Source organism: Panicum virgatum, chromosome 9N, assembly GCF_016808335.1.
Source record: "Panicum virgatum strain AP13 chromosome 9N, P.virgatum_v5, whole genome shotgun sequence".
Taxonomy (NCBI): domain Eukaryota; kingdom Viridiplantae; phylum Streptophyta; class Magnoliopsida; order Poales; family Poaceae; genus Panicum; species Panicum virgatum.
This window is the reverse complement of record NC_053153.1, coordinates 10,816,981-10,828,065: the sequence shown is the minus strand read 5'-3', so window position 1 is coordinate 10,828,065 and position 11,085 is coordinate 10,816,981. Positions and strand designations below refer to the sequence as shown.

At 45.6% G+C, this 11,085-nt stretch overlaps 2 protein-coding genes and 1 pseudogene across 3 annotated transcripts; all 3 read left to right on the top strand.

The window, feature by feature from the left end:
- The first annotated feature begins 367 nt into the window (after positions 1-367).
- On the top strand, positions 368-2,649 carry LOC120692153 (annotated as a pseudogene).
- Positions 2,650-3,616: 967 nt separating this feature from the next.
- Positions 3,617-5,018, top strand: LOC120692774. Of its 2 annotated transcripts, none has more exons than XM_039976160.1 (5): positions 3,617-3,744; positions 3,851-4,016; positions 4,106-4,273; positions 4,471-4,528; positions 4,631-5,018. In XM_039976160.1, exons 1-4 carry the CDS (start codon positions 3,679-3,681, stop codon positions 4,491-4,493), a joined length of 423 nt encoding a protein of 140 aa, XP_039832094.1. In that variant the 5' UTR covers positions 3,617-3,678; the 3' UTR covers positions 4,494-4,528; positions 4,631-5,018. The 2 variants fall into 2 exon arrangements, with proteins under 2 accessions (XP_039832094.1, XP_039832093.1); XM_039976159.1 differs by having other exon boundaries at positions 4,106-4,322.
- Positions 5,019-6,686: 1,668 nt separating this feature from the next.
- On the top strand, positions 6,687-8,833 carry LOC120692773 (cell division cycle-associated protein 7-like). The gene is made up of 8 exons (XM_039976158.1): positions 6,687-6,862; positions 6,948-7,206; positions 7,300-7,486; positions 7,624-7,694; positions 7,794-7,871; positions 8,012-8,099; positions 8,231-8,286; positions 8,365-8,833. The coding sequence occupies exons 1-8, from the start codon at positions 6,797-6,799 to the stop codon at positions 8,430-8,432; spliced, it is 873 nt and encodes a 290-aa protein (XP_039832092.1). The 5' UTR covers positions 6,687-6,796; the 3' UTR covers positions 8,433-8,833.
- Positions 8,834-11,085: the final 2,252 nt, after the last annotated feature.

Here is an 11,085-nt window from a genome sequence, read left to right as displayed (position 1 = left end):
CGCCTTGAACCGATTCAGCCCCAGCGACGACCGACGGGCGACGACGACTGGCTAGTGCCAGACTGGCAGTGGGCCAGTGGTTGGAGTTTCCGGTTCCTGGTCTGCAACGGTCAAAGATTCCCCGGTTGATGAATAAGAATTGTTTTTATCGTTGTTTTTTTAAAAAAAAGAAACATCTACGGCCGGATCTTGATTTCTCCGTTCTAGAAGTTCGAATTTTCGAACTCTCCCGTGCTCCGTTCATAACTTCGCCGCCTTCGTTGCCGCGTTGTCGAAATCAACTCCCGCTGCCTTCGAGAACGCCTAGCTCCCTCCCTTAATCCCTTGCACCCCAAGCCAAGGATGCCCATGCCCGTCGAGTCCCGCTTCCACGCGCTCGCCGCGAGCACGCCATGGCCTTCTCCTGCGCCGCCGAGTGCGCGCTCTCCCTCGCCTGCGCGCGGTGGGCGGCCCGCCGCCTCTCCCTCTCGGGCGCCGACGACAGCGCGTCGTGGCCCGCCTCCTTCGCGCCCTTCCCGCGCGCCTGCCGCGCCGCGCTCGCCGCCTACGACGACGACGTGCCACCGCCGCCGCCGCTCTGCCCGCCGTACCGGCTCCACCACGACCGCGCCCGCGGGGAGGTCGTGCTCGCCGTGCGCGGCCTTGGCCTCGCGCGGCCCGAGGACTATCGCCTCCTCCTCGACGCCGGCGGGCCCCAGCCCTTCGCGGGAGGGCACGCGCACCGCGGCCTGCTCCTGCAGGCTCGTGTTCGTGGGCCACTCGCTCGGCGCGGGCGTGGCCGTGCTGGCGGGCGTCGTGGCGGTGAGGTGCTGGCTCGGGAGGCTCAGGCTCCGCCGCAAAGACGTGAGGTGCTACGCCATGGCGCCGCCGCGGTGCATGTCGCTCGGGCTTGCCGTCGAGTACGCCGACGTCGTCCACTCCTTCGTGCTGCAGGCATGTCCGCTGAGTGCTCAGATTGCTGCCTCTTAGTGCTTCTTTGTTCCTCTCAGGTATCCATTTCTTTTGAACAATGATACAGAAACTAACAAACTTTTGAAATCTTGAAGTTGCAGTATCAAAACTCATGCAAATACATTAGATATTGCTTGTAATATTTTGACATCCATGATCGTCCTCATCATGCGCAGTTGTGGAACCTCTGCAGGATGATTTCTTGCCCAGGACTCCGGCGCCCCTGCAGCACATTTTTGGATCTATTTTCTGGTAAACTTGCTCGGACGCCTTTCAAAAAGCCATGTTCTGAGGGATCATGCTTAGTTCCTGCTGTTCATTACTAGTTTGCCTCGCTCATTTCCTTTTCCGTTTTGCAGTTTGCCGTGTCTGCTATGCTTCGTTTGCATGAGAGACACCTTTGTCTCAGAAGGGAAGCTCAAGGATCCAGCTAAACTCTACGCTCCTGGCACGGTGTTCCATATCGTGGAACGAAAGAATTGCAGGTATCTCCATTGTCTCTAAATCTGCTAGCGTCACTTGGAAACGGGGTCACCGGATGATATCGTAGTGGACTAATGAGGCATATACCTAACGGACTCGATCTGATTCGTTACTTGCACAGTTGTGCACCTCTCTACTCCTCTGCATAGGATTTTAACAAGCTTCTGAACTATCATATACCTTCTGAATTTGCACCTGTGATGTAATTTGGGCATCATTTGTCCACGGTTCTGGATTCTCCAATTTATGTGTCTGGGTCTGTTTCTTCCTGGTACATTTCCATAGACAAAGAGGACCACTTTGTGCAATGTGAGAGGGGGGGATGATTCTCATGAGCCCTTCTCATGAAAACCAACATGTTGGGTGATTTTCATGCTAGTACAGAAAATGTTTCTCCTAATTCCCTGCAAGAATTTGAAACCAAACCAACTGTTAAACAGGTTTCTCCACTTTCTGCGGAAAAACAAAATCCATAACATCTGGTTCTTAAAATTTGAATTATGGAGTCTTGCTATTTAGCATTGCAGCCACGTGTCTTTCTATGCAGATGCGGAAGATTTCCTCCAGAGGTCAGAACAGCAGTTCCAATAGTGGGCAGATTCGAACATGTTGTTCTGTCGTGCAATGCTGCCACCGACCATGGAATTATTTGGATCGAAAGAGAGGCTCAGAAGGCTTTAGATGTGAGTTCATACTATGCTTGCATGTCTCCGGTTTACCTTCTATATATGTCGTGATCATGTAAATTGTGACATTACTTCATCTGTTTTGACTGTCATCAGTTGATGGAGCAAGAAAAAGAGTCGACATCGCCTCCGGCGCAACAGAAGATGCTAAGAGCACAGGAGGTGCAGTCAATCGACGTTGAGGAGGGAACGATTGGCCTTCATAGTATTGAGCATCTGGTGTCTCTTGAGGAAGAGACTTTGCAAGACAATTCCGAGTCGTCATCATCGGACTTTGATAGCCCTAGGACCTCAACAACGTCATGCAGCGCCTCATCGTCACCGAGGAGTGAACCATCTGAGTGGGATGAGCTTGTGGGGGCTTTCCTGGGTGATCGTGAACATGATGATGACCTGGGACACGGCAATGGTGGAATACTGTGTAACATCCTTTATGAGGGGGTGTTTAGTTGGTGAAAAAGTTTGGATTTGACTACTGTAGCACATTTCGTTATTATTTAATAATTAACGTCCAATCATGGATTAACTAGCATAATTAGATTCATCTCGTAGGAATCAGTTAGACTATATAATTAATTATTTTTTCAACTGCATTTAATGCTCCATGCATGTGTCCAAAAATTCGATGTGACGGGTATTGCGCAAACTTTTTTGGAACTAAACGCATCCTGAATTATAAACCTTTTCGTTGTAAATAAGATAAGACTATTGCATCTTGCCTACAAGTATTGCCAATATGTAATCGGCCAATATATTAGTTCAGTTCAGTGCAAATTAGTCTTTGAGCCAAAATCAACTGTTGTTCAGGCATGGAGGCCCATTTGCTATCTTATTTCCTAGCTCTCATGAGTAATTTGGATGGCAACCAAATTTTAATTCCTATTTAGTAGTGGAGTTAATTGGTGACCCTCTTTAGTTCAAAATTTTATACTATTTTTCAAATTAAAATCAATTGGATGTGTACCTAAGAGTCACCAATTAACACCCCTACTATTCAGTGCCCATATAAAAATTAAGCAGTGAAGCATGGCTGACTGACAATAATCTGAATAGAGGATTTCATATGGTTCCATTTTGCACCATATAGCTAGCTGATCCTGATTCCTTGAAGGCTTGAACTATCCCTCTGAAGTCCTGGCAGAGAGCTTACCTTAACCTGCACCATGGAGCTCCTCCTGTGCACCATCACGCCCAACGGGAGGGAGATTAGCCCCATCGCTTACGCCGCCCAATTTCTAAAGGGAGTGGTCGAATGGTTGAGGTGTTGAGGACGATGACGATTCTCCTCAGTGCCAGCTTCCCCCTCTTCACAATCCACTGACACCCTAGGCTAGAATAAATGCGCGGAGCACTGCCAATTTCTCGAACTTCAATCACTGACGCGGGGGCCCGGACCCACGCGTCAGTGACCAGGAAGAATGTCAGAGAGGCCTCGTCCAATCTCTGTGTTGTTACCATTCACATCAAAACGAATCGCCCCAAAGCAACCCGCTCGCCCTCCAAAGGCTCCAATCCAAAAAATAAACACTTCGCAAGCCCGGTGGCCGCCGCCGCCGCCATGGGGAAGCGCGGCAACGAGTCCGACTACGAGAGCCTCCGCGACGCCCGCATCGCCGAGAACAAGGTAGGCGCGCGCTTCTCCCCGGTTCCCCGTACTTGATTTCAGCCCACCGCATGAGGAAGTTCCGCGCGGCGCCACTGATCCTCGGGGAACCCCGTGCGGCGTGCAGGCTCGGTTTGAGATGCTCGGGCTGCGCTGCGCCAAGGAGGAGCTCAACGCAATGGTCGCCCCCGCGCGCCGCAGCTACACCTACAAGCAGTACGCCACGGGCCCGCCCCGCCGCTCCCCGCGGCTGAACGGGCAGGCCGTGAAGCACCAGGCGCTGCCTCTCGCAGGTTTGCCGTGGCGTGCGCTCCCTGCCTCTCCGTCGGAGGTTGTTCCGGGTGGTCTGAGATGGGAACGCGTTTCTTGTGTTGTCTCCTAGGGGTTCTGGGCAAGGCGATGGCTGTGGTGGTGGAGGAGAAAGAGGAAGAAGAGGGGGAGGAGAGCGATCACGGTGCGCCGGCGGTCGTCGACGAGCAGATGGACACTGACGGCAAGGGGATGGGGGACGTGTACGACTCTGTTCCTATGGAAACTGCCATTTCTGCAGGTACTCACACCTTTGCTGAATTGCTCCAACCATATATATACTTTATTCAGTATGTACTTACTGCTGAAGCTAATTATTTCTTTTTATTCATTAACTTTTAGTTGCAAACATTGTTTTATATTATTGAGAAAAAAAAGCATGGGATTAGATTATCTATACAGCATGCTGAGAAAATTTGTTTGTGTGATCAAATGCAGAGGAGGTCGTGCAGCGCGGATGATTGCGTGGAATGAGACCTGAACTTGCCGCGCTCAGGGAAAACAAGAAGCAGCGACGATCTCTCCAATTTTTCCCCTATCCGTGTCCAGCTCGTCTGCTAATAGCCTAATAGCAATCACTTTGACTAATCTTTTGCAGGCATGGTGTGTGCTCGCCTACCACACTTCTGCTATATATTCAGCTAAATATCCGTGTGTAGTTTAAGTCGATTCCTGGAGCATGGTCTTTTAATTTTCTTGCCGGGTCTCTGTTGAACTCTTGCGGCTTGGAATGTGAGTGGATTACAATGCATTCACCACACGCGCGTCATGCATTTCAGCATTGAATGGGTATGCTTGGAGAGGACTACGGAGTACTTCGAATGGATTCGGGAATGGATTCCTCAGGGAACTTTTCTCGTTTTGCTGTTTGAAATGGAGGAAAAGTGATTCCCGTTGCGTAGGAAAGGCCTTTGTTGCTTCACAAAACGTAGGGAAAAAAGACATCCAAATAAACCCAAAGGAAAATTTCCTGCAGCGTTTCGTTTGGTCGAGCTGGCGCTGCCTTGCAATGCTGCAACTACTGTACATTTTGTTTTACCTTGTTGCTCACTGTTGTTGCCCCCGTGAATCTTTGGCTTCACGATAGCAGTCCCTTTTCATTGCTTCCGTGGTCTAGTGAAATGGCAATGCTTGAGAGCTAGAAAAACAGAAAAGTATGGGGATCATAAGGATGGGATTGTGGGAAGAGGGAAGAAACAAGAAGAGGAGAAAGGAGAAAGGGATAGATCGTGACCTTCATGTATTAGTTAGCATGGAAACCCAGTTTAATTATAGTGGACACGGTGGGATTTGTATTATAGGGGCACTTGTGAAAGGTTCCATCATTTTCATACAATCCAAAGACCCCTATATGTTTCTATTCTCATATTTTAAAATCCTTATTTATTTTCACTCTATCACATTCGTATATTTTCCTCCATTCCTTAGTTTTACATTTACATTCTTAAGGGTATGTTTGTTTGAGCTGCAATTTTTGGAGTTTTTTTTCTTCTGAAAAGCTGTTGCAAGCATTTTGCTCCTCAAAAGCTAATAATAGTCATGTTTGTTCGAGCTCATGGACGATTTTGAAGGCTCGATTTCGGAAAATTCAAAAGTCAGATGACTTGGCAAACAAACAGAGTCGATAGCCTTAGATTATGCTTTTAACTTTATGAAGTAAAAAAAACTATAAATAAGTTTTTTTAGCTTTACATATAAACTTAATTTTTCTGAGCTTTTGACTTTTCTGTTAGCTATGTGAGAAGTTCGATGTTTGTTTGATCTTCTATCTTTTTACACTGAGAAGCTGCCTAGAAGCTCAAACAAATAGGGCTACATTCCAAACAGATTGCGAAGGGCTTATGCAGCATCTTCTTCGTACTATGATTCAACAACTTCTTCAAATAGGATTCGACGCCTTTTTTGCCATGTCTTCATCACACATTCATCCGATAATGTTCTTGCCATGAGCTAAAACAAAACGTTAGTATATTGAGTTATATTTTGTGTAAATGCTCATTGTCTTGTCTATCTAGGTCGTTACAAGATATAATCCCATAAACCTTGTCTCCGTGGTTTTGAGGGGCCCAGCTCATGCCTCATGGTACATGATCTCAGGCTACCCGAAACCCGATCCAACCCGTTCGAAAGAAATCCAACCTGATTAATGTGTGGGCCAAGCTCGAGCTTAAATTTGGGACCCGACACAAAAAATGGGCTAGATACAGATTAAATACCAGAATTATGTACACAAAAAATCGTGTTTGATCCGACCCGATCAAACCATATTTCAAGTTGGGCTCTAATAAAAAAATTGGCCCGATAATCAAGTCGGGCTGGGTACGGGCTAAAAAAGTAGCGGGTCTTTTTACCCGACCCGACCCATAATTAATCAGGTCTACCTCATGGTATGCCATTGACACGTGGCCTATATTATCATATCCTGCGTGTGGCTGATTCATTATTTCCTAGGTTTGATAATTATGATTTAGCTTTTAGTTCTAGAAAATAATCAGGATTAGCTGCCTTCCTTGGCATTTAAAAAAAATTAGGGGGGGGGGGATATCCACCTCAAGCGTCTTGGGGAAAATGGTAAAATTTTGACGGTAAAAAACGTTCTGCCAGTAGTGCACACACTGAGCATAAAATAGAGCCGTTTGTTCACCTTTTGCCATTCAAACTTCGCACATCTCACCGCTGGTCAGCGCGGAGCGCCTGAGCCACCACCCACTAGACCCTGTCCCCAATCAGCCAATATTTGCAAGGCAAGGCCGCCGCCGCCGCGATGGGGAGGCTCAGCGCCAAGTCCGACTACGAGTGCCTCCGCGACGCTCGCATCTCCGAGAACATGGTAAGGCGCAAGCATCTTCCCCAGATCCGATCTCCACCGGAAGAGGAATTTCTTGCGGCGCCACTGATTCTTGGCGCGTGTGCAGGCCCGAATGGAGATGCTCGGCCTGCTCCGCTGCGCGGGGGAGCTCAGCAACATCGCCTGCTCCGCCTCCAGCAACCGCGCGGCCGGGAGCGCGACCCCCCGGAATCGGAAGCCCCCCAGGCCGCGGGCGATGAGCATGACCCCGCTCCGCCGCTCCATCCGCCTCGCCGCCGCGACGCCGACTGGATCCCCGTCGACGAACCGCCGCTCCGCCCGGTTGAACGGGCAGTCTGTTCAGCACAAGGCGCTGCCTCCCAAAGGTCGCCTGCCGAATTTGCTGCTCTTCCCTGGATTCTGGCCGTGTTGTATGTGATTGGAAACGACTCAAACAAGTTTCTTTTGTCGTCTTGTAGGAGCTTTGAGTAAGTTGGCGGCGGCCGCGGCGGAGGAGACAGACGATGACGATGACGATGACGAGGAGAATCTGGCGTTGTTGGTGGACAAGAAGAGGGTGCAGGCGCTTCAGGAGAGGCGATGCGACAGCAAGGGAAGGGGAGGCGTGTACGACCCTGTTCTTGGGATCTGTTGCCATTTCTGCAGGTACACTGGCAATCTCCCACCATTGCGAACATGTGTTGGTCGCGTTTATGACCGGTTTTGTGCTCTGGTCGCGTTATTGGGCGGGATTAGCGTCTTTGTGCAAGCAGTTGAGAAAACTCGTTCTTCTGTGACCGAAGGCAGAAGAAATTGTGCGGCGAGGAGGACTGCAAGCGCTGCGGGAAAGGTGATCTGAAGCAGCCGTGCTTAGGTAAAGAAGAATCCGTGAACATATCTCCTTCCTTTTTCCCCAATCGTGTCCTTGTGTGTACTTGTCTGATCATGGTCAATACTCTTGTAAATTTGACAGGAAAGACGGATTGTTCATCTTGTCATTCTTCGAATGGGATACTCTGCCGTGCTTGCCTGAAAGTTAGGTACGGCGAAGGTAAGTGAACTCGCTCGACGTTGTCAAGAAATGCCATGGTTGAACTGGGGCTGTATGTATCATGCTCAATGTTGTCAAGAAATGCCATTGTTCTTGGAGGTTTTTATTGGCCTGCTAGCTGAATTAAACTGCTTTAGCAGAGATGGAAGAGGTGAGGAAGAACAAGGATTGGATGTGCCCTCACTGCATTGAGGAGAAGGGTATCAAGAAGTTCTGGATATGCAACAGGTGAGCTTCCCCAACCTCGTTGGACCAGAGATTCAGAGGCCTGAAATGGTGCTGTCAAGATATGTTGAATTTTCCATGGAAAAAATATCTCCCATTGCTTACTTGGTAACCTTGGTCATACAACATTGCAGCTCCTTCTGTCTGAAGAAGAGGAAGATACCACCAACTGGGATTGCCATATACAATGGTAATTCTGTTTCTACTTCTGTTAAATATGTGTGGCAAATGCTGTGCTTCCTTTTCACTTTCTTTGTCATTGCAACAGCAAGGGAACAAGGATACGAATCAGTTGCGCACCTTCTCATGGACAGGCTGAAGCGACAAGCATTCTGACAATGACTGGTTTTCACATGTTCAATGCTTCAGTGATTTAGTGATGATGGTTGCGACTGTAGTGGGAGTTCTGTTTTCTGGTAGTTTAGATGTTAAACATCTTATCCTCTTAGTACAAGTATCTCTGTTGAAATGGTACACTTTTGCGCCCAGGAATGTGAAGTTAGGAGCTCTACCACTAGATGGTAGACATCTTATCCTCTTAGAAGTGTTTGCTGAAATGGTACACTTTAGCGTCCAAGAATGTGGCTTCAGAGATCAGACAGTAACAATGGTAGTTGTAATGGGCCAATTTCAACTTGTCTATTTATCGTATCCGTGTTGTGTACTTGTGTTGAGGAACAGAGCAAGGACGAGTGATTTGAACGTAAAACGAAGTCAATGCTGCTGCATGCTTAGTCCGTGACTTGATGACAATTGTCATTTTACAGTATCTGTGATAGAACCAGCTACATGTTATCAGTATAATGTTTCAACTGGTCTTGAATTATATGGTCAGTTCATATCTTCAAAATTGTAACTGTCTTCAAAACAAACTCCCAGCTAGCTATGATGAGCTGGAACGTGAAAAAAAGACATAAATATTTGTTTCATTTTAACATTTTATAACCATGCATGGATTTTTTCTAAGCATGATTCCAGTTTGGATCATACAGAATTACCCATGTTCCCAACTTTATTTATATTAAGTTTTTTTAGTTTTTCTTGGCCGAATAAAGTTGCTTGCATATTCAAATCTCAGTAATTTTTTTGAGCAAATGAAATCTCAGTAAATACTAATAAGCAAATTGTTCATTCTTCATTATGCAAGGGGAAAAGTCTACTTTGCCTCCCTTAATTATCGCAAAAGTCTGATTTTCCTCCCTCAACTGCAAAACCGGATATCCACCCTCCCCCAACTATCAAAACCGTTTGTTTTACCTCCCTCAATAGTTTTATAGGCGGTTTTACATTTATTTTCATATATTTTTCTCTCTTATCTCTTTTTCCATTCAATTGAGGCAGCAAATGTGGTTTAAAAATCATAAAAATTGGCGTAGCGATAGAGAAGAGTAGGAAGAACCTAATTTTGCAAAGTTAAACCTAAAACAATTTGAAACTTAAAATTTCAAAAAATAAAGAATTGAAAATTTATTTAATTTTTAAGACATCAAGTGAGCTCCATATTGGACAAAATTTGAATTGTATGACACATATTAGAGGTAAATAACTAGAGAATTTTGTGAGTATAAGAGCAAGGTTTATTATGAAGGGTCAAATTTGAGCAAAATTTTATAATTTTATTTATTTTCATAAGTACAAAATATACTCAAGAATTTGCATATGTATAAATCAAATATGTAAATAAATAAAAATAATTATATTTGACTTAAATTTGACCCTTTCTAAGAAGTTTAAATTTTTCTACGGAACCTATACTCCCAAAATCTTTAATTATGCACCTCTAACATGTATCAAACAATTCAAATTTTGTCATAGATGGAGCTCATCTTAATGCTTTAAAAGTTCAATGAAGTTTGAATTCTTTATTTCTTCAAAGTTTGAAATTTCAATTTTGTTTGAGTTCAACTTCAAAAGGTTACAAAATTGTGTTCTCTACTCTTCTCTACCACTATGCCAATTAATATGATTTTTTATCCACGTTTGCTATCTCAATTGAGTAAAAAAAAGATAAAGAAAAAATCTATGAAAAAATGTAAAAACCGCTTGTAAAACCGCCGAGGGAGGTAAAACAAACGATTTTGATAGTTCGGGGAGGCTGGATACTCGGTTTTGTAGTTGAAGGAGGAAAATCAAACTTTTGTGATAGTAGACTTTTTCCTTATGCAAGCTCTCTAGAGCCCTTTTTTCTTTTTTATATTTAAAAATAAAAAAATTCAAAAATATATGCCAGTTTGGAAATATTTCAAAAATGGGGGCTTGTCGCCCCACCACCGGGCGACAGGACCCTTCTGTAAAATTCTTTTTACAGATAAGTCCCTGGAGGAGGGAAGCGCGAAAGGAGGGACCTGTCGCCCCCCCATTGGGCGACAGGGGGGCCTGTCGCCCCCCACCAGGCGACGGGCCGCTGCTGTCTGCAACCTCCTGCTTGCCTTGGGCAATGGGCATCTCGTCAGATTGTAAATTGTGATTCCCATGACGAACTCACAATTAGCATTGAATTTCCTTGCTTGTCGTCTCCCACAAGCATTGAGCACGCGTCCCATCGTCCTCCCGCTCACGTGGCCCAAGGCAAGTAGGGCAACGGGCATGTCGTCAGATTGTGAGATCTTGTTTAGCTCACAGATAAGAAAATTTTTGAAACGGAATCTTGCTATTTTGGAGTACTAAAGGAAGTCTATTTATAATTTTTTTTTCATGGATGGATTGGAAATCGCGAGGTAAATCTAATGAGCCTAATTAATCTATAATTAGCGGATGGTACTGTAGCACCACTGTTGCAAATTATGGATTAAGTAGGCTCATTAAATTCGTCTCGCGATTTACAACTCATCCGTGCAAAAAATTTTGCAAATAAATTTTATTTAGTACTTTATACATATGTCTAAACATTCGATGTGATATTTTAGGAAACAATTTTGGGAACTAAACAGACCCTGAATTGTGATTTCCATGACGAACTCACAATCAACATTGAATTTCCTTGCTTGTC

Excerpts from the sequence above, each read along its gene's own strand:
- LOC120692774 (XM_039976159.1), top strand. The coding sequence starts at position 3,679 with ATGGGGAAGCGCGGCAACGAGTCCGACTACGAGAGCCTCCGCGACGCC. Across the intron at positions 3,745-3,850 it reads CCCGCATCGCCGAGAACAAG|GCTCGGTTTGAGATGCTCGG; the intron begins GTAGGCGCGCGC and ends TGCGGCGTGCAG. Across the intron at positions 4,323-4,470 it reads CCATATATATACTTTATTCA|AGGAGGTCGTGCAGCGCGGA; the intron begins GTATGTACTTAC and ends GATCAAATGCAG.
- LOC120692773 (XM_039976158.1), top strand. The coding sequence starts at position 6,797 with ATGGGGAGGCTCAGCGCCAAGTCCGACTACGAGTGCCTCCGCGACGCT. Across the intron at positions 6,863-6,947 it reads CTCGCATCTCCGAGAACATG|GCCCGAATGGAGATGCTCGG; the intron begins GTAAGGCGCAAG and ends GCGCGTGTGCAG. Across the intron at positions 8,100-8,230 it reads AAGTTCTGGATATGCAACAG|CTCCTTCTGTCTGAAGAAGA; the intron begins GTGAGCTTCCCC and ends ACAACATTGCAG.